General features: G+C 42.2%; 1 protein-coding gene across 2 annotated transcripts in view; it reads left to right on the forward strand.

The window, feature by feature from the left end:
• LOC134624595 (SH3 domain-containing protein 19-like) overlaps nt 1–16318 on the forward strand; it is a 32541-nt gene extending 16223 nt beyond the window's left edge. The window contains exons 7-17 of one of the 2 annotated variants that reach the window (XM_063469589.1): nt 891–2108; nt 6162–6233; nt 8323–8548; nt 9373–9664; nt 9753–9959; nt 12235–12293; nt 12401–12651; nt 13388–13419; nt 14055–14229; nt 14343–14437; nt 14937–16318. In XM_063469589.1, coding sequence (XP_063325659.1) covers nt 891–2108; nt 6162–6233; nt 8323–8548; nt 9373–9664; nt 9753–9959; nt 12235–12293; nt 12401–12651; nt 13388–13419; nt 14055–14229; nt 14343–14437; nt 14937–15044 — 2735 coding nt within the window. In that variant the 3' untranslated portion in view covers nt 15045–16318. The remainder of the gene's footprint in view (nt 1–890; nt 2109–6161; nt 6234–8322; nt 8549–9372; nt 9665–9752; nt 9960–12234; nt 12294–12400; nt 12652–13387; nt 13420–14054; nt 14230–14342; nt 14438–14936) is intronic. The other variant, XM_063469590.1, reaches the window with a different exon arrangement.
• The last annotated feature ends 5779 nt before the right edge of the window (nt 16319–22097 follow it).

Genomic DNA, 22097 nt, shown 5'->3' on the forward strand with positions numbered 1-22097 from the left:
CAGCTGCACCAAAATCTCAGGGAGGTGGCCTTTGCTGCTTGTAAGCTATTTATTGTGGAGAATATTGAAGCACTAAAAATTATTTTGCATGAATTTCACCTGTAGCGAAAAACTAATCTGATTTCTACATCTCCATTGTTGGGCTGTGGGGGGTCAGACGTCAACACACTCGTAGTAAATGTTTAAAGTTTCAGTAAAGTCTGTTCATATTAGACATAAGCAAGCGTTGAAATAAATGAATAAGGTTCATGATTTCCCGCACTGTCGCTCTGCTTTCAGCACTTTTATTGGCTTTTTGTGTTTCAGTTTATATATTCTTCATGTATTATTATCTCTTTCACAGCAAGTGTGGAATGTAAATGACACTGTGTGCCATTTACCTGGGCCGCTGTTTAATGTTTATGCTGTTGGTGACTTTAATAGCATTTTTAAATAGTATTATCTGACAAATAATGTGGTTTGCTGTGTGGTGCAGATAATAAGAAGCTTGTACTTGAGTTTTAGTGACTTAACTTCTAGAATTGTATTAGTCTGTTACACTATTTTCTGTTAATTGCCCCCATATTTTTTATGGGTGGAGCTTTCTAACAAAGTTCACTAACTTTAGCTGATGTACTCCACCATTTCATAAAAAAAATCCCCAAATAACAACAACAAAACTATATTGTGACAGCCAAAATGCCAAATTCAGTGGGTAATGTCACAGTAACTATGTGCATGTTTTAAATACAGTACAATACAATACAGTCTGTGCCTGGGAACTAGTGAGTGATGTGCCGCCTGTTATTTTACATTTCATAAAGTAGCAGGATGTTATCTGTTTTGTCTGCCTTTAGCCTTATTTTATACGTAAGTAATCGAGTAAAAGTAACTTCTGTCTGTGTGTGCAGTAAGAAGAGCAGTGAAACCGCCTCGGCCGCCTTGCCGCCAGCCCCTTAAATCATCTCACGTTGATGACATCACCAGCACTGCCAGCCAATCAGCGCTTGCCCCCATTTGCAGTGACACGCACACTTCCACACACACACAGTCCTGTGACCTCACTGATCTGGGTTCACCTTCAACCTCGAACTCTGGTGTTCAGACTGACCAGTGGGATCAGTGCTCTGCCACTGTGGATGTGCCTCCTCCTCGTACTTCTCCCACCACTTCCTTTGAAGTCCCATTGGAGCGACCCAGGCCACGTCCTCGTTCTAAGCCTGGCCTTCGACCAATCAGCAGCGAGGTTAAAGTTCAGACTTTGGTGAAGCTGCGGGAGGACGGTTTGGCCACGTTAGCCAGCCGTGCAGCGAGTGACGCTGCTAATCAACAAGTCACTCAAGGGAAATATTCTCAGGAGTTACTCGAGGCCTTCAGTTCAGACGAGTGGGGCTTCCCTGATAACCACGGCGACACCAGCGGGCTGAGCCAATCAGAGAGTGAGGAAGGGGAGGACGAAGACGACGGGGAGGACATGGCAACACTGAAAGCTAGGATACAAGCCTTTGAGCAGCAGCAACAGCAGCAGGTGAGCAGTGAGAGCTGTGATGGTAATAACAAACAAAGCGGAACCACAAAGAAGCCCGAGCCTCGACCACGCCCTCGTTTCCAGGGGCAACAAGCCAAATCTAGCCCTCCTACGATTGCCCCCAAACCCAAAAACTTTTCACCTGGTCCTAAACCGTCCACCAAGGGATTCTGGGAAGATGGAGGTTTCACAGCAGCCACAGCAGACTCGACTGATGCCCCCTCTTCTAAACCTCAAACAGCAGCAGAACCATCACTGAAATCTGCTCCAGGCCTGGAGCCACAGCCCATTAAACCCACAGAGAAACCCACAATAACACCCAAACCCCAGTCCAGCACAGAAACCCTCTCCTCTGCTCCTGTCCCAGCCCCGCGGCCCCCTCCACCCAAGCTAACCCCCTGTCTCAGTGACCCTAAACCCCCACCCAGACCTCCAGTCACCCCCAGGGCCAGCGTGGGTGTTTCACACCCGGATAAGAGCACCACCGATGGATGCACTACCCCAACTCTAACCCCGAGGCCCTTGGTGGAAGTTGGTGGTGGATCACAGACAGAGACTCAGACTGGAAGTGAAGCGACGCAGAGTGCCACAAACCAAAGTGGTGAGTTTTCAACACAATTCACATTCTGCTGCCCCCTACAGGTGGCTCCAAGGAACTACTGCAGTTGTTATAAACAATTAATAATTGTTATTAATTAATAACTATTAATTCATAATTGTTACTTTGTTTTAATTTCTTTACCGAAGAGTGCTGTGGCAGAAAAATAATGACCTGCTGGTGCCTTAATATCAGCAGTTTTTCACATTTCACATGGCAGTCTTAGCATTTGTGGTAGTAGCTAGAGATTAGTCCCATACTGTAGTGGTTTACACATTTGCCTAAAAAGTCGAAAGAGCCCTAGTTTGATTCCAGGTTGTGTCAGGAAACCTTCCAAGCAAACATGCAGAGCTGTCTGCTTCAGTGACCGCTTGTGAATAAGGAAGCAGATGAAAGTAGAATTGTGCTATTAGCAAACAAAGGAGGTGCAGCCATGCTTACTTATATAGGTTGTGATAATGATAATAATAATAATAATGGACTAATAATAGCACTAATCTGCAGTCTTGGTGAACTAGTCTGCTGCAGGCTCTGGTTGAAGTGACCACCTCACAGTCAGAGTAAACAATATAAACATTTCTGTAGTCACAGACAGAGGATGAGTTTGGAGATGATATGGAGGACCACCACAGCAGCAACCTGGTGCTAAATAAATGACATGGTTATCGGTCACTAAACCTTCAAAATAAGAGCCAAAAAATACTTACATGGGTGTTCTGCCAAACCAAATATATTTGTGGGAAAACTATACTTGGCACAGAAATAAGTTAGGGGTACATAATGTCATAGCAAAATAAGTTCTTGGTAATCAGTAATTGATAAAGATCATGGTTGGAGCAGCATGAGTGCTTGATATGATTTAAGAAGATTGATGAATTGAGCTCATTATGTTGACTTGGGGATTCTTGTTGTTGAATAGAGCCTCCAGCTACTGATAGGTGTGCCTCTGGCTGTTGGGACTGACCATGTGTCACTTGAGCTGTTTTACAGGGTCTTTTTTTTTTCCTCCAAAGGTTTTAAATTGCACTGACCTACATTTCCTGTTTTTTTTTTTTTGTTTTTTGTTTTTTTTTTTCCACATATCTCAGCAGTAAACTGAACACAGAAACTTCATCCTTTAAAAAAACAAAACAAAAACCTCTTTGTTTCTGCACATGTGCAGAAGTGCAGCTGAGCTCACAAATATTTACAAGAGGGAAGCGTGCTGCTTATCTACTAGATAACCCGATGGTGTAGCTGCTGCTGATAAGCATTGACTGAACTTGAGAGCTGCGCTGTGATAATCTGCTATCGCCGGTGTTACTGATAGTAAATGGGAACATTTTCCTTTTAATTCTACTCAGAGTTTTAAGTGTGACAACCCAAAGATAACAGGGTGAAAATAAAAGCTAAGCAGCCGGAACTTCTTTATGCTTTTTCTGTTTCTCAGTCTTATACATTTAGGTCTGTTTAAGGACTGTATTTGGATAAAACCAAAGTTTTTACAGTTTTGCCACCAATTTGGATTTCAAATTCATCAAAATATAACTGAAATGCAGTTTTAATTCAAGGGTTCTCACAAAAGCATTATATTAACTGTTTAGAAATGGCCTTTATATACACGGTTCCCCCATTTTCATAAGCTTAAAATTAATTGGACAGTAGACAACAAACAGTTTTATGACCACATGAGTGCCTTTTTGGTTAGATTTAGACTTTAAAATGTATTAGGCTACAGCCTGGACATAAAGTAAAATAGTAATTTAAATTTCAGCATTTAAAACTAAAAAGTTTGCTTTAAAAAAGGTTATTGTTTTGGTTAACTCTTGCCAGCTGTTTTAAAGCGCTATTTTTGTGGTTGCCACGGTGACACATCTTCTCTGAAGAGCCTGGACAAACTATGTGTTACAGGGTGGCAGCACCTGTAGACGGCTATCTATGTGTCCTGTAAACAGGAAAGAAATGATCAGACAGGGAGTCATGGCTTGTCGTTCCTGAATACTCCGCAATTATTGCTGCTTACAGCTGCACTGAAAAAAAATACCTCTATGTCCATGAGCAGGGATGAATCGATTTCTTTACTGTGAGGCCAGGCTGGCTCTAAGCAGTGTTTATTGGACCGTGATGATGTCATTTCAGGCACAGCAGCTCCACCTAACTCTTCTGTTTGCCAGTGATAGCCAATCAGAAAGAAGTTGGCTTAAAAGACATATGAGCTAAATTAGCTTGTTTGATATATTTAGATAAAAAATGCCCTTTAGATGAAAAATGCCCAATTAATGCCCATTGCATAGTTATATATTTTTCTGCAGTAAAATTAGACTTTATTGTCTTGGCTCCAGACTTTTGTATTGCAGCTCTCGCCTCTAATTAATATCAAACCATCAGCCTCAGCTTAGTTATGTTTACTTTAGGCATGTCATATATCTCTGCACACGTTTTTGAGGTCAGTATATTGATCAAGTTTTAAGCGTTGGAACACTTAAAGGAGCACCTGAAGGTGTGTGGCACTCCTCTGGTTTTGTGTATGCTGAAGCATTATCCGTTAAAAGAGAAGCTAATGTGCTAATGTTGACATTTGAAATACAATCCGCTGTTTACCCTGAAAACTCTGTCAGGGATTTACAGTGGCGTCAGTGTTTGTGGTGCCTCCTCGCTGACTGCTGAATACATATTCATTGTGATCTCAGAATTCACAACGAGCAAGCGTCTCAGCTCACCCTGTAAGGAAACCAATCGTTGGAGGAAGTGACTCCTCCTCCATGGACCAGTGAAGTCCTTTCCGTCTCGGCCTGAGTTTGCAGACAAACTAACTAACCTATTTTTAAATGACACCAATTGAACCTAACGTGCTGTCTACCAAGACACTGAAAGAGCGGACATTCCCTAAACCAGCCCAGATGTTGACTTTGGAATCAGTGCTAATCGCACAAAACTCCAATATAAACCATTTACAGGATGTTTCCTCCTGCTTTGTAAAATGGTTTTACTGGTGAAATAAAGAATGCCTGGGACTTTCTGGGAGGACTGACTGGAGACATTTAATTACCCTTCGTGAAATAGTCACAAATAACGATTGCAACCAAGATAACAGTGCTGTGGAAAACATGGTAACTGCTGTACCACAGCAGATCATCTGCCTCCATCTCACCCTGTTCATACTAACCTCCTCTCCACACCAACCCTCTGCATGTCCTTCCTCTTTTTCTCCTGCTTTGCAGCTTCTACATCCTTTGTCTAATATCCACCATCCTTCCTTCACATTATCATCTTGTAAACTTTCATTCTTATCGTTATCCTAGTGTCACAAATCACCCCTGACACTCATCTCCACCCACCCCACCCTGCCTGCACTCTCTTCTTCACCTCTCTTGAGTACTGTCTGCTGCTTTGGATGTTTGACCTCCAGGTATTTAAATTCACCTACCTTGACTACTTCTGCTCCTTGCATGATCTAAACATGAATCAGTAGATGTGAGACTGGTTTCATGAAAAATTGCGTTCATGAAAACAAAAATAAGGTGGCAGGAGGACGAATTTGTGTCCAGAACCATGAAAAATCAGAAAAATTATCCAAACAACTAAAAGTGTAACATAGTTTTGTTTTCTTGTTTAATTATTTGTCCACTGAACTGTGGTGATAGAAGGTTATTAGGGCTTCGTTATTGTGGCTGATGGTGACAGCGCTTACATGTAAAATATTAGAAAACAGCAAATCTCACCTTACTTCACCGTGTCTTCTCAGTATTTTCATTGTCTTTGCATTTGCTGATATTTTCTCAGTTGTTGTGACTCTTACAGCCCATACTGAACTGACAGAATATGTTGTTGTCTTTTAGCTTATCTACAAGTCAGAACCCAGAAAATCCTGATGATTAAAAATGATTTATAATCACACAGGATGAAGATGAGCAGAAATTCTCCCTCATCAAGCTGCAAGCACTGCAATGAATGTGTCTCAGCATCAAGCAGTTTTAGAATTACAGAATTTCATTAAATCTCCATCAACAACTTTATTTTCAGGTTTATTTTCAAATTTTTTATTAATTAATTATTTAATTTTTTTTGTCATTTCAGTGAAAGTTGGAAGTTCTCGTCCAGGCGTCCCAAACAAGCCAGCAGCACTGATGGCACCGCGCAGAGCAAGTGGTAAGACACAACTGTGTGTGTGTGCGTGTGTGGACACTGAGCAGAAGCACAATAGAGTGTTTGAGAGCTTAGAGACACAAATCTGTCCTGCTTAGAAATATGCAAACTTGCAGAGAGATTTTCTGTGGTTTGTGTGTTTTTGCATGTGAGTGTGTGTCTGTGTGTGCTGAAGGGAGGGAGGGTGTTGAATTATGCAATCCAAACCTTGTGAAAGAAAAAGACTGTGATTGTGTAAGGAGAAACAAGACCCCACTGTTGTTGTGGTGGTGTGCTGTGAGTTTGATGCACCAGAATTGTGTGTGTGCTTAAGTGTGTAATGATATTTTATCCAGGGCGTTTATTGGCTGCAGCATGAAGTTGTGCAAACCAGTGGTCAGTTAATAGTCTTTCATTAAATATATTTATCCTTCTCTCAGCTGTGTAACTCATGCGCTGTGAGCCTCAGATTGGCGAGTGCATATTGAGGGATATCGACGCCCTTATCAGTTCTGCTCAGAAGTTTCGTCCTCGATGGCACGACAGTATTTTTTGGCACAGCGAAAAATGTTTACTATGCTTAAAAAATGTAAACTTTAAAAAAACAAACCAATATGAAACTGCTTGTGGTTTTCCCTTGGTCGCCGTTTTGTCTCCACTAGACTGTACACAGAATAGAAACAGTAGAAAAAGAGCTCGTTTGTGACTCAGGTGTGAACAAGCTCCACCGATGTTAGTCTGACGTCACTGTTTGGCAGTGAGCTGTCAGAAAAAAAACACATGACAGCACTGGAAAAGGGAGCTAATCGGCTTGGAGGCATTCTGACTTATTCAACCATTTGGAAACTGTTCTTGACTCCTATCCTTACTCAGGATGTTTGCTGCTGTGTTGCAATGAAGCAGTATGATTCTTCTGTGTGTGTTACGTAAATTTAAATGAATTTGGTCGTCATTACGCCTTCTGTGTATGCCATACATTAAATACATGACCACAGCTGTAGTGAATCTGTCCTACCTCAAACATCATGTAGTTTGATTAAACTGCAGGTTTCCTGGAGTTTTGGAACAATAACAGCACTTCTGGATTGCTGGAAAAGCAAAAGCCAGGACATGTAAACAACTTATTTAGGAAGCAAATCGAATGCAGACTGGCTGGAATGACTCAGATAATCAGAGCATGTCAGCGACTAGTCTGAGCTTGTCGTGGAAGAGATACAGCAGCAGAAGAGATGGGAAATTGAGGCTTGATAGCAAATGAAGGCCCGAATCACTCAGTATTAATATAGTGTGCTAATAAAGAGTTGGTGACTTTATATGGAGGTCCAGCAACAGTAAACTCACCGCTCGGCAACCATCCTGAAAACAGGTTTGGGAATTTATTTGGGAAGTTATTTTGAAGCACTGTGCAAATTAAATGTTAGTGCCTGTTTTTCCTCTAGAAGTTGTTAACCATGTTTAGTTTGCCATGTTTCTGTTCTCAGTTCAAGCACACATACTAGCACATACATTTTTCTGCCAGCAGAGGGCAACAAAGGACATTTAAAGCCTTACTGATCAGTGATTTAGGTTTAAATAGAAATGCAAACTGAAGAAAAATGATTGCTGAAGCATCTCAACATAAACAAGTAAAGTTCATATGCTGTCTGTGTCAGCAAACATCATCATACCAGGAGCATCACTCATGTCCAGAAAGAAGAGCGCTACGACAGGTGCTTAGTTTGAGTCTCCGTAAGTCTAGCTTTTGTTTTTTGTTGTGATTATGGCATCATCGCACACTAAAATGTGGCTAAAACATATGAAGTCATTCAAAAATAAAAAGATTGTCCTTAAACGTTTAATCTTGACATTGTAGGAAAAATTTCAAGATTTTGTTCAAATTATTCTAAAAATTATTTGGAATTTTTTTTGTGTGTGTTTGGTGTTTAATGTTGGTTCACCTTTTCTTGGTCATTGTTGAGCTCTTCTTTTATGTAAGTGCTACATTAAAAACTTTTGCTCTTGTTGCAGTTTGTTTTAATCAAACCACTCAGATTATTAAATCAGCTTTAATCTCAGTGGTTTGATTTCATGTATGCATTTAATTAAAGCAAATTAATTTGCTTTCTGCCTGCAGCCCCAAATCTGGCTCCCAAACCCTCTGGAGTCTCATCAACTCCTCTGGATCCAAACCCAGTCCCGGCCAAACCTGCAGCAGCCCCTAAACCTTCTGGACCAGCCCCAGCCAAACCCCCGAGCCCGGCTCCAGCTCCGGCCTTGAGGAAGGGGCCTGTGGTCCAGACCAAACCTGAGACTGCCAACACTACAAAACCAAACTCCTCAGACCCTCCTCTGCCGCCACGGTAAGAAAGAGAGCCAAGCTTTAGGAAAGATGGAAGTTTGCTGCAAAGCAATGAATTTCCAGGCTGTGGTGCCTCTGGGTTGATGGGGCAGAGCTGCGTTCTCACATCGTTGAAATTCCAGCAGTTTATCCTGGACAACATATTTAGAAGATGAGTACTAATCACAGAAAAAATCAGCAGAGGTAGAAGAGACAAAAACGGCTCAGTTTGGCATTGTTTAAACTTGTTTGGACATAAGTAATTCTTGATCTAATGACAAAGCAGGTGTTACCATGTTAGCTCGCTGGGTTGAGCAGGTGATCCATATGCTGTAAGGCTAATGCAGAGGCCCAAGTTCAAGTCTACAACCATTTAAAAAAAAAAAAAGGAAAAAAAAGGCTGAAAATCCCAAAACATATAATACATGCACATACTGAAGTGGTTACAGTTGAATTTTGACTAACCTCTGGTGCAGTATGGCGCAGCCCCTCTTCTTTCAGCTACATACAGCAGTCGACCCTCAGAGCAGTACACATCAAGAACTCCACCTTGTTCTACTTTCTCACCGTAGATAATGCATATAGATAAACCAGCAGCATTTCACAGTGAATGCAAACAAGTCAGTCTAGCAGGATTTGATCCAGAGCTAAACAGACTGAGGACGAAGCATTTTTGTGTCTACATACGTGATTACCTCTGAACCTGCTAAATGAGGTCCAGCAAAATTAAGAAGATAAGGTAGTAGGTGTTAGAGGTGGGCTACAGCTGACTGCTGCTGTCTTCTCTTGAAGACACCTCCTGTTTATCTTTACCTGACTTATAATACTCTTTCTTTTTACCTTCAGCCCATCCAGTGTGAAGCTCCTCCCCCTTCGTCCACCACCAATCAAATCTATCCCCGGGCGCCCGCCGCCTCCAGCCATCAACTCCACCTCCTCAGGTAGCCAGAATCCAACTCCGTCTAAAGTTACTCCTGGCCCTTCCCTTTCAGCTGCTAGTCAGGTGACACCTTCACAGACCAGTTCCAGTCCTCCTCCTCCAACAGCCAATCAGACACAGGCACAAAAGGCACCAAAGCGAGGACCACCTTTGCCTCCACGCCCTAAACCTGGACACCCTCTGTACAACAGCTACGTGGTAAACCTGCACGCGCACACACACACACACACACACAAAGATACAAGCACAGTTCTGATTACGTTTCTAATTCCACTTTATCTCTCAGAAGCAGGAAGTGCTGATCGTCCTGGATGACCCGAGTCCCTCGCCTTCGGAGCATCCTCCAGGCGAGGCGCAGAATCAGAATACCACCACCCCCCTAATCAACACATCACAGTGTCTGCTGGACCTGGACCCCAAGCCAGACTCCGTCCCTGATCAGGACAACCAATCAAAACCTGCCCTGGAGGACCGCAGCCTGTCAGGCTCAGAGGTACAGCTTCAGATTTTTTTTAGTTGATTATTCAAATCATTTCTGAAAAAGTTTCAGAGGTCACCTGTCAGGAGTGGTGGGTTAGTTCAGACCAGACAGGTTTGTAGCTCTGGACTACAGAGGCCCAAACTGCAAAAAATCATAAATTATAGGAAACTGGAACGGTACCAAAATAACATTTGTTCAATGAATAATTTGCATTGTCATCATACATTTTTATATTTGGTGCATTTACTGGAATATTATTTAATTAATTAATTTTGTTATTAATTTTTTTATTTTGAGTCACTGCAAAGGTTTTACAGTTTTTTCTGATTGCTTAAGCACATTTTTTGTAACTATTGGCTATTTTTGCAAAACTCTACACACAAATAAGAAAACCTGTCACCCAATTATCAAAACATTGTAGTTCTCTTGCAAAAGCGAACACAGCTAGATTAACTCTTCACACCTTCGTAAAAATGGTGTTTTCGTATCAAACAGAACACACAAGCCATCATCTACTAAGCACACAATGCGCCACCTGCACACTGATGGTATGAATACAAAACACATCTGGCTTTTGCTTTCTCTGTGTACAGATGTCAATTTGAGGTCACACTTTTGTCATAGTGTCAAGGATCCAAACTTCAAGTATTGGTGTTTATTCACACTCATCAAAACTAAGACAAAGTCAGAACACAAAATAGGAATTTCACAAAAAAAAGGTAAAAAAAAAAAGACAATCAGCCTACATCATGTCGTCTTTCTGGGTCCGGCCACAAAATTTTGTCCACATCGCATGCGATATCCTCCAGTCCAAGGCACCGGGGAAAATTTCGCCTTGAATGCCGTATCCAGGCCTGACATGATGCCTGGTCAATATCTCCACATGCCTCCTCCATTGCCTGTAAAAGGGGTACCTGTTGATGAGGATCGTACACTTTCCAGCACCAGGCAGAGAAGAACTCCTCGATGGGATTTAAGAATGGAGAGTATGGAGGGAGGTTGAGTGCCATGGAGGGAGGTTGAGTGCCATGAAGGATGGGTGGTCTGTAAACCAGTTGCGGACCAAAGCAGCCCTATGGAAACTAACATTGTCCCATATGATGACATATCGGGTCTGCTCTGGTCTCTGAACAGTGAGCATGTCATGCAAGGTGTCCAGGAATGCAATAATGTGTGCAGTGTTGTATGGGCCTATGGTTGCATGATGGTGAACAACACCATTTTGGCTTATAGCTGCACACATGGTTATGTTACCACCACGTTGTCCTGGGACATTGATGATGGCACGGTGTCCAATAATGTTCCTGCCACGTCTCCTGGTTTTACTGAGGTTAAAACCGGCCTCATCCACAAAAAGTAGCTCATGTCCCATTGCATCTGCTTCTAGTTCCATCGCTCTCTGGACAAGACAAAACAAATGCAACACATCAGGCCCATGCACAGCACTACAGTATGCACTTCCAAATTCAGAACCAATGACACTAGCTTACCTGCACATAGTCATATCGCAGTTGCTTTACACGTTCTGTGTTTCTCTCGAAAGAAACTCTGTAAATTTGCTTCATTCTTATTCTGTGGCGCGCAAGTACACGACTCAGTGCAGAAATGCTTACACTATGTACATTTTGAAAGATGGTGTCATTATCAATTATGCGCTGCTGTATTTTGTGCAGTCTTATTGCATTATTGGCAATCACCATGTTCACTATATGGGTCTCTTGCTCTGGAGTGAACATGTCCACGTCCTCTTCCTCCAACTTCTTCACCTCCACATCCTCTTCCTCCAACTTCTTCACCTCCACGTCCTCTCCCTCGGCCTCCTCAGATTCTCACTCTTCCCACTCTTGCTGCTCCTTCCATTGTACTCCACATAGACAGCTTACCTGTGGCCTGTTTATAGTGCTTAGGCTGATTGCAAAGTGGACTGATTATCTAAGACAGTTTTCACATGTGAAAGTGTGCCAGACAGTTGGCAAAATAGTGTTAATGATAGCCATACATGTGTATAATTTTGCTAGGAGTGTGTTGGAAATTTGGTAATTGAGTGTTGTGCAGTGAATTGTGCCTACAGTTTTGCAAAGTGTGTGTTACAAAATGGCAAACTGAGTGCAAAGCAGTGTTTGTGCTTCTATTTTTGCAAACTCAGTGAGTGGTTTTGCTATAAGTATTAATAGTTTTAGAAATTGTGCTATAAGAATCACAGTTAGGGTTTAAGCATTCAGTAAAAACTGTAAACTGTTTTTAAATGCATAAATATTAATGATGTTATGTTTTGTTTATCCTTAAGTCGATTCTTCCGGTGCAGCCTGTTGAGCTGAAGGAGCAACCAGACTCTCCTCCTGTCAGGTCAGAGACACACACACACACACACACACACACACACACACACACACACACACACACTCTCTCTCTCTCTATGAGCCACATGTTCTAATCAGCTGGTTATTCTGCAGCGGCCCTCGGTGCGTCGCTCTGTTGGACCACGAGGGAGAGGAAGAGGACGAGCTCACCTTTTCCCAGGGTGATGTCATTGCTCTCCTGGAGCTCATCGGGCAGGAATGGGGGCGGGGCCAAATCCACGGCCGAATCGGTAAATTCCCCTTGAACTTCACAGAGGTGGTGGAGCCCCTCCCAAGGTCAGCGACTGAACTGGGGGAAACTGACAAAGTGGCGCTGACGGACACGGCAATGACAGAAAACTCCGGTGAGCTGAAGGCTGCATTATCATCATCTCTACATCTCCTTGCGTCACTGCTGTGGACGACTGCTAACAAAAGTTTTGGGGGTTTTTTGTTTTTTAAATCAAAGGTTGCAGAGGTTTAAAAAGCTTTGAATGTCACCTTTGCTTGAAAAGAAGCTGTGAATCTTAGTGTCTGGTTTCTTAAAATTCTGGTAATTTCACACATTTTCTGGGTCTCCTTCTTCCGTCTGCATGACTCTGCAATGACTCTGTTATATGATGGGAAAATTAACACTTAAAAAAGTAAAACATTTCTATCACAGTCCTGGTGATTTGGCCAAAACCTCGTTGATGAACGCCAACATTTTAAAACTCCAGAATGCATGCTTCTGAAGATCTGTTTGTGCTGGTTTTATCTTCACATTTTGGAGCGATTACATAAATAAATCAAAGTGATGGTGTAAGACTCCTAACAAGCTACTACAGCTTCTCTGTATGCACTGTTTAAAAAACAAAAAAAGACGCTCATGCCTGTTCTCATGGGGAAGATAAACTCAAAGATGAAGCTGTTCTAAAAAACAGGCTTTAAATGACTCAACTAGAATATGCTGGAAGTGAATTGGAAGGGAAGGGAATTTATGCACAACTTCTGATCAGTCTTCTCGCGCCTCCTCCTGGCCATTTTCAAACTGCTACGAGAGAGAAATGTTCTCTGTTTTGGACGTGAATGTAATGATGCTCTTTTACGTATCATCTGCAGGAATAAAGACTTCACAGGGCTCAAACTCAGAGGTGAGTGAATTTTCATTTTCTGTTGTTATTTTGTTAAACAGCAATTAATCAGCATGTTTCATATTAGGGCTGCACAATTAATTTAATGAACCTGATTGAGTAATATTGAAAAAGAAAATCGAGCGAAGCCAAATAAATGTCTGACATGCCTGCGTCTGCTGTTTGAAAATACTTTGGATTCATGCCAATCATATGCAAAGAGTGCTGTAAAGTTGTGCCTGCACCACAAAGACATACATCTAATCTATTCAGCAGCCTGAAAACACAACTCTAACCAAAGAATCAGTGCAGTGGTAGCTAAAGTAATCTCCCAGCATCAGCACAGGCGTCGATCAAAGCGAGCCTGTTCATCATGTCTGTCAAACATCCCGCTCACTAAGACGCACTAAAATCAGCAGCACAATCACATTCAGCCAAAGCAAAGTGTTTAATAAACACGGTGGCAGAGCCTTTGGTGGACGTCCCACTGCACTGACAGCTGCACTGACATCAGAATAAACACTGAATTTGTCTGCAGAAGCTCTTTTTATATTCTGTTTTATTATATAATGTAATTTATGGTTGATTTGCACATTTGCTTCATTTAAAATGTAAGTGATTCTCTCAGTTATTGATTTGTTAAACTGTGTGTGCAGACTGAGGAGTGGGCCGTAGCTCTGTTTGACTTCCCCGGTCAGACCCCAGAGGATCTGTCCTTCCACAAGGGGGCACTGATCCAAGTGACGGAGCACATCGACGCAGAGTGGAGGAGAGGAAGAGTGGAGGGGAGAGAGGGGCTTTACCCCGTGGCCTTCACACAGCCCTGCAAAGGTACAAAAGTCTGGCATGTGTGGGTCAGAGAGAGATTGTCAAACATGACAAAAATGCACAAATAAACACGCACACTGTATCAAACTTATTTTTTTTTGTTTCTTCTTCTCCAGCTCAGCCAATCACAGGCCAGCAGTCTGTGGCTAAAGGGATGGCCAAAGCTCTGTTTGACTTCACAGCAGAAAGCGAGGATGAGCTCACACTGAAGGTGTGTGAGGAGCCATAAGTATTTGGACACAAACACACTGAAGTCTTGCCTCTGTACACTTTCAAAGTGCTGTTTTTATACATAATCCCTCCTTCACTGGCATTGATACATCATGTTGACAATTCCAGTTATCAGACGAGTTTCTCCTTGGATAATGAGAGAACAGACCTCACCTGGCCATGAAACTATCAGTCAACTATTCACGTATTTTTAAGCCTCTGAAAATTATGGCACAAGTATAAAAACAGTGGTTAATCCAGTGTTTTTGTTAAATACCTTAAATTAAGACTGAAAGACTGCACTTCAATCACATGTTGACTGGTTGATTTCAAATCCACTCTGGTGGTGCACGCGGGAAAAACTACAGAAAACAATATATTACTGACAAGTACTTACACATCTAAATAAAATACTCTGTCAGATTTCTTGCGTTTAGTTTTTGGTCTTGATTTTTTTGGTTAATAACATGTCTGCTCTCTCTCTCTGTGTTTCTATGCAGGTCGGTGACATTATCACACAGGTGGAGGCTGTGGATGAGCAGTGGATTATGGGCGTTGTGTGCGGGAAGCATGGGATTGTGCCTAAAAACTACATTTCACTTTTGTGACCAGGGAAATCCTGAAATGTCTGATGTGGGAAAACAAAGAATGAAACTGCTGTTTGCTGCCGCTCTGTTGAACAGGTTGGAGGTTTGGAACTGGAAACCTCCGACCTGTCGATGCTACAGGGAGTGCTGGTGCTCCCACGGACACGCACATGAATCTGATCCAGTGTTTGTGAGAAAAACTGAACATTTTAAAAGAATAAAATTAACTCAGCTTATGCTGGTGGTTTGATGACTTATTTGAAGTGACTGTGGTCATGATATCTGAGTACTGGATGATTAAGAGGTGGATTTTCCTCTCAGGGTCATCCTGCTGTGATTATTTTCATCTGCCATAGACTGGATCTGACTTTTCTCTTTTTTTTTTTTTTTACATTACTCTGGTATTTGTGAAAATCAGTTAAAATCTGGATCGATGGACAAAACAGATCCAGGTTGGACGTCTGCTTCAAAGAGCCACTTTTTAGATCTTTGTATCTGACTACAGATGTTTAGCAAAGAGTCTTTAAAGTGCTCTGTTCAGCTTTTTAAATGTGTTAAACATTATGAATTGCCAAGAGTGTCGGTGTTGCTACTCAAAGAAAGTAATTTGTAACACATTACTTGTAATGCAGTACGTTACTTAAGTACTCACCAGAGAAAGTAATTTGTTACACTGCTTGTTACCTTACTTTTGCATTACTCTGTAACATGATCTGAAATGCATTTTCATATAACCACTAGTTAACAATATATAGCTAAAGCTGCAGTCCCACACATCAACAGAAATCCCTATCCTACTGAGGACACACACGATCTCTCTCTTAGTGTTTACACATGAACACAAAGCAAAGCTGATACCAGCCCAACAAGACTTCAGAGGAATCACCATGGTGACTCTGCTGTGGAAACATGAACAGGTAGAAATGGAGGCTGCAAGCCTGACTACCTGTTGAAGATCAGGATCTGAATCGGCATGCGCTTGGCTTCATCATCACTCTGGGTTCTTGGCTAGCTTTGTGTTGGCATGCTGTCTGTACAGAGGAAGAGTTAAAGTTCTGTTAGCAGCATGATCTGTTGTTTGTGTCATTGATCCAGTCTGTAATTTACCATTGTGCTGTTGTCCTTATGTGCAATAAAAACAAAAATAATTCCCATATCTCCGCTCCTCAAACCTGTAGACCGCTCCACTACTGTCTTCCCTGCACACAACCTGCAATCAGCTGATTGTAGCAAGAACCATACGTCCCGTGTGACTGAGGGACCTTTGCAACACAAGTAACCATAAAATTGTAAGTCTAATATAGTTACTGAATTTAGTACAGTAATCTATGGGTGATTCTCTTTTTGCGACTTCATTTCATGTCCACATATTTCATTTACCCGGATTTTTTTTCTAAAATGTGCCAAATATGTACAATAAAGTAATAAAATTGTGTTTAACATATATACACACACACATATATCTATCTTATCTATATATATATATATATATATATATATATATATATATATATATAGATAAGATATATAGCCTTACTACATGCATTACGGACTATATTAATTTCTGTGTGGATAACACCGTACCTACCAGGACTGTACGGTGTTTCTCCAACAACAAACCTTGGATTACCCCAGAAATTAAAGCTGTCCTCAAGCAGAAGAGGAGGGCCTTCAAATCCAAAGACAAAGAGGAGTTGAAAAGGGTGCAGAGAGAGTTGAGGGGACTGATAAGGAATGGGAAGGATAGCTACAGGCAGAAGATGGAGAACCAGCTTCAGCAAAATAACGTTGGTGAAGTCTGGAGAGGCCTCAGAACCATCTCGGGCCACAAACATCAGAACTCTCTGCCTGGGAGGGATGTGAGGTGGGCAAATGAACTGAATCATTTCTTCAACAGATTTGATTCAGCCATGAGGCAGTCTCCAACATTGGCTGCAGACTCAACCACCCCCACTGCTGCTGTTCCACCTCTGACACCTCAGACACTTCACACCTCCTCTATTCACCCTGCTCACTCCTCCCCACCCCCAACAACAGCATCCAATACACACTCAACACAAGGCTCCAGACTGTCTTTCTCAACCACCCAGGTTAGGAGGGAACTGAGGAGGATTAATGGCAAGAAGGCAGCGGGTCCAGATGGCATCAGCTCGAGGGTCGTCAGGTCCTGTGCGGACCAACTGTGTGGTGTGATGGAGCACCTCTTCAACCTGAGCCTGAGGCTGGGAAGAGTCCCACAGCTCTGGAAAACCTCCTGTGTTGTACCAGTGCCAAAGACTTCACGCCCCAAGGACCTCAACAGCTACAGGCCAGTGGCTCTGACATCCCACCTGATGAAGACCCTGGAGTGGCTGGTCCTGGCTCAGCTTCGGCGCCTTGTGAGCTCATCACTGGACCCACTTCAGTTTGCCTACCAGCCTGGCATTGGAGCGGATGATGCCGTCATTCACCTCCTACATCGCTCCCTCGCTCACCTGGAGACCGCTGGGAGCACTGTGAGAATCATGTTCTTTGATTTCTCCAGTGCCTTCAACACTATTCTTCCCTCGGTTCTGAAGGACAAGCTGGAGAACTCTGGAGTGGACCATCACCTCACTACCTGGATTTTGGACTACCTCACCGACCGACCACAGTATGTGAGGACTCAGGGCTGTGTGTCGGACAGGGTCGTCTGCAGTACGGGGGCCCCACAGGGAACGGTTCTGGCTCCGTTCCTCTTCACCATCTACACTGCAGACTTCTCCCACAACTCCACCCAGTGCTTCCTGCAGAAGTTCTCTGATGACTCTGCTATAGTCGGCCTCATCACTGATGGGGACGACAAGGAGTACAGAGGACTGACTCAGGACTTTGTGGACTGGTGCCAGCTGAACTACCTCCAGATCAATGCCAGTAAAACCAAGGAGCTGGTGGTAGACTTCCGCAGGCACAAACATCCTCCACTGCAACCACTGAACATCCAAGGTATGGACATTGAGACTGTGGACAGCTACAGGTACCTTGGTGTTCATCTGAACAACAAACTGGACTGGACTCATAACTCAGACGCCCTCTACAGGAAAGGGCAGAGCAGGCTGTACCTGCTGCGGAGACTCAGGTCGTTTGGAGTGGAGGGCCCACTCCTGAAGACCTTCTATGACTCTGTGGTGGCCTCAGCCATCTTTTATGGTGTGGTCTGCTGGGGTGGCAGCATCTCTGCTGGGGACAGGAAGAGACTGAACAGGCTGATCCGAAGGGCCAGCTCTGTTCTAGGATGCCCTCTGGACCCAGTGGAGGTTGTGAGTGACAGGAGAATGGTGGCTAAGCTGTCATCCCTGCTGGACAACATCTCCCACCCCATGCATGAGACTGTGACAGCACTGAGCAGCTCCTTCAGTGGGAGACTGCGGCACCCACGGTGTGGGACGGAGAGATTTCGCAGGTCTTTCCTCCCCACTGCTGTCAGACTCCACAACAAAGACTTTAACTGATCATACACACACATCCACAAATGTGCAATAACACAAATGTGCAATAATCTTTCTGGCACCGTTGTATTTTTCACTCTGTTGTATATAGCATTTGTATTCTATTTTTATCCTATTGTATATTTTATTCTATTTTATTCTACTGTATATAGTATTCTATTTTTATTCTATTCTGTACAGTTGTGTACTGTATTTATTCTTATTTTATTTTATTCTAATTGTCCTTCATAACTTTTGCACTGTCCACTTCCTGCTGTGACAAAACAAATTTCCCACGTGTGGGACTAATAAAGGTCATCTTATCTTATCTTATCTTATAAAATTGTACTTAGTGGTCAGTATAATCTTTTAATAATATAAGTTTACTTATGGTAGAATACTGCATGTAATCATTTGTGTTTAGAAGTATGTAGTTGATGGCATGTTGAAAGAATGTCTCATCCTAGGAGGTCTGTGTTGCATGAAGAGGGGGGTGCGTTCACTCCTCTTTAGAGTGTTCTGGCATTCACCCCCACATCCTAGGAGCATGGGAAAGGGAATACCTTCTTTTATTGTTTTACGGTAGGACAAACGTAGCTATGTCAGTTTTAGTCTAAGTGCCTTTTTTACATTTAGATAAACTGTTGGATTTTCCAGACCAGCAGGTTTAGGGAAGTCTTCACAGGGTCACACTTTGACCTCACACACACACCTAAACATTCACATTCCAATGTAATGAACAAACGCACCCACTGGTGTATATAATAAAGAGCAGGACAATGGGAGAGCGGACTCTTGGAGCCCTCGCTTCCGTGCGAGTGCTCTGAGAGCTCCCTTTGCTTGCAAGTGAATTCTGCAGTGTGTGTGTCTCCACTCTCTGACTCTCAGCTGAAGAAGTGTTATTTAGAATAAATCTCTTGACAGCCACTTAAGTGTCCAAGTTCTTGTTCTTGCTGTAAAAACAATACTAATAATAAAAATTTGGAATTTTTTTTTTAAAAAAAATAATTGAACAGAATCATTAAGTCTTGGGATAATTCTAGTTTCAAATTTCAATTTAGTTTCAAGAATAAAAGATTATATTAACAAAAGGGACATACTCTAAGAAAATGTCACTATTGATCAATATTTACTAGTGCTGTCAAAATTAACGCGTTAACGCAAATTAATCCGCCATCACGGTCAACACGATAAAATTTGTTAACGCATTTAACGCATCTGCAGTGCACAATGACTCAAAATTCCTGAAATGTTTCTGTCAACACATTTTGGGCAGTTTGTCCGAGTAGAGTTACCTTCACACATGTGCAAATGGGCAGTTGATCTGGTAGTGAAGGGCAGCTGAACCAGTCAACTCAATATGGAAGATGGTAAACACACATTGGCCCTCTCAATGGGAAATTTAAGTAATAAAAGAATAACAAGACGGAACAGTCGACCGACATAAAGTATTATGTGCATTGTGCAAAAAGGATTTTTCTTTTCACCGAAGCACTTCCAGCTTAAAATATCACATTGACACGAAGCATACGTTAGTCAGGGATGCTGCTAGGACTGGCTAACACATCACCCAGCTTGCAACAAACCACTTATGGAGCATCGGGGACTCAGTAAGTCTACCTCTTACATATTGACTGACACAAGTGCCAAGTGGATTGCAACAAACTGCATATATTAATATCGCTGAGAACATGCACTTTACATAGCTTTGGTTCCTCGTTTCAAGGACTTGAAGTGCCTCCCCAAGAGTGACAGAAAGAGAGTGGATAAATGTTTACAGTTGTTTGTTAACATTAATGTTCAAGATGTTCAATAAACATGTTAAGTTAGTATATTTTCCCTTTTTCTCGAGTCTGTTTGCTCATGCAAAATAAAATGCGATTAATATAGAATAAAAATGAGTGCTATTTAATCGTGATTAATCAAAATTAATCCACAGTAACCCTGTGATGAATCCTATTAAAAATTGTAATTGTTTGACAGCAGTAATATATATTATATATTGGTGCATACCTACCTATTAGTATACAGGTTTTGTTCTTTTTGTTTTTTGTGAAGTTGTATTTCACAGGAGAGAACCTGTGCTAAAAGATTGAAGAAAACTATTTAAATTCTCTTTGAATTTAAGCATACATTCTTTGTGTTTATACTGCATTGACTTCATTATGAGCTCAATGTGAGTTCTCATAATGGGCTCATTGAGTGCAGCACGGATAAGATCTTGGAGAAGCTTACGGCCAGTAGCGGTTTTAGATACGGGCGACACGGGTGGTTGCCCGGGGCGGCATCGTGGTGGGGGGCGGCATCACGGGCATCAGCAAAAAAAAAAAAGAAAAGAAAAAATGCTGCCCTGACATCAGCCAGCGCATATTAGGGATGACATACCGCCCATTTGCTGGGAGTAAGGGCGCCCTCCGTTTGCGAGGTGCGCCTGCTGCTTGTGGCACAGGGAGGAGAGGGCGGGGCGGCGGGGGATTCTCTGGCTGGCTGGAGCAGCATCTAATAACCAACTCGCAAAATAAAACAAAATAAAAACAAACCAACAAACACGAAAACACCAGACATTATGATACAGACTTTTGCACCGATGTTTTTCTATACACGAAAAGTGAGCGTGAGAGCCCTCAGTGCGCCTGCTCGCTAGTAAAATAATAAATTAAAGTTTATTGTCATCTCCGCTACATACAGTCCAGTATATAGAGAGACGAGACGATGAGGCTCCGGTTACAGCAGTGCAAGTAAACGAACAATAAATATTTAAGAGTAAAAACATTAATATACACTTTAGGACTCGGGGTAAAGGGATCAACAACAATTTAACATTTATATTTTATATTTTGTTGATTTAAAGTCTCACACACAACCCGTTTTTAAAGTTTAAAAAAAGAGAAAGAAGAGGAGGAGTGTAGCGACTTCCACAGTCGCTAGAGGCCGGGGACTGAGCCTGCCTATTTGCCTAACGCGCTGTCAACTTTACGCAATAATGCGAGAGGTGGAATTGTTTGCTTGTTTATTAAAGTGCTTGAAAAGTTTAAAGAGCAATGTGATCGGCTCGCGATTCAAACTCTTAAAACATCACAGCTCTAATGCAACAAGGGGAAACTCGTTGTGCTGCGGTCAACAAAAACTGGCTACCCAGCCCTCCTCTCTGTCAAAATCAAACCAGTGAAAGACAGACTGACAACGCCCTCTTAATGTCGCCGCTAGCACCCACGTGACTCCCGTTACACATCACCATAGCAACCAAACAAATGAAAACCCAGTGATCATTAAAATTCAATACATTTAATTATTATTGAATTGAAATTACGAGCAAAAGATACAGGTAAGCAGATGTGTCATTGGATAATGGCAGGTCATGTATCCTAAAACATTAAGAATCAGAATACTTTCTTAATCCCTAAGGAAATTATGTGGGTTACAGTTCCTCCAAGAAGAAATGGTAAAAATAGTAACAGTAACAGACTAAACTCCAAACACTATATACAATAATATAATATTAATTAGTCAGTGTCAATTGTTGATTTGTCCTGTTCTCATTGTATGACGAATTATGATGTCTGTTTAGTAGCCGTTTCCATACTATGCATACGCTCTCTCTCTCTTCATATGTGTGTGTGTGTGTGTG

This window comes from Pelmatolapia mariae, linkage group LG3_W, assembly GCF_036321145.2.
Source record: "Pelmatolapia mariae isolate MD_Pm_ZW linkage group LG3_W, Pm_UMD_F_2, whole genome shotgun sequence".
Taxonomy (NCBI): domain Eukaryota; kingdom Metazoa; phylum Chordata; class Actinopteri; order Cichliformes; family Cichlidae; genus Pelmatolapia; species Pelmatolapia mariae.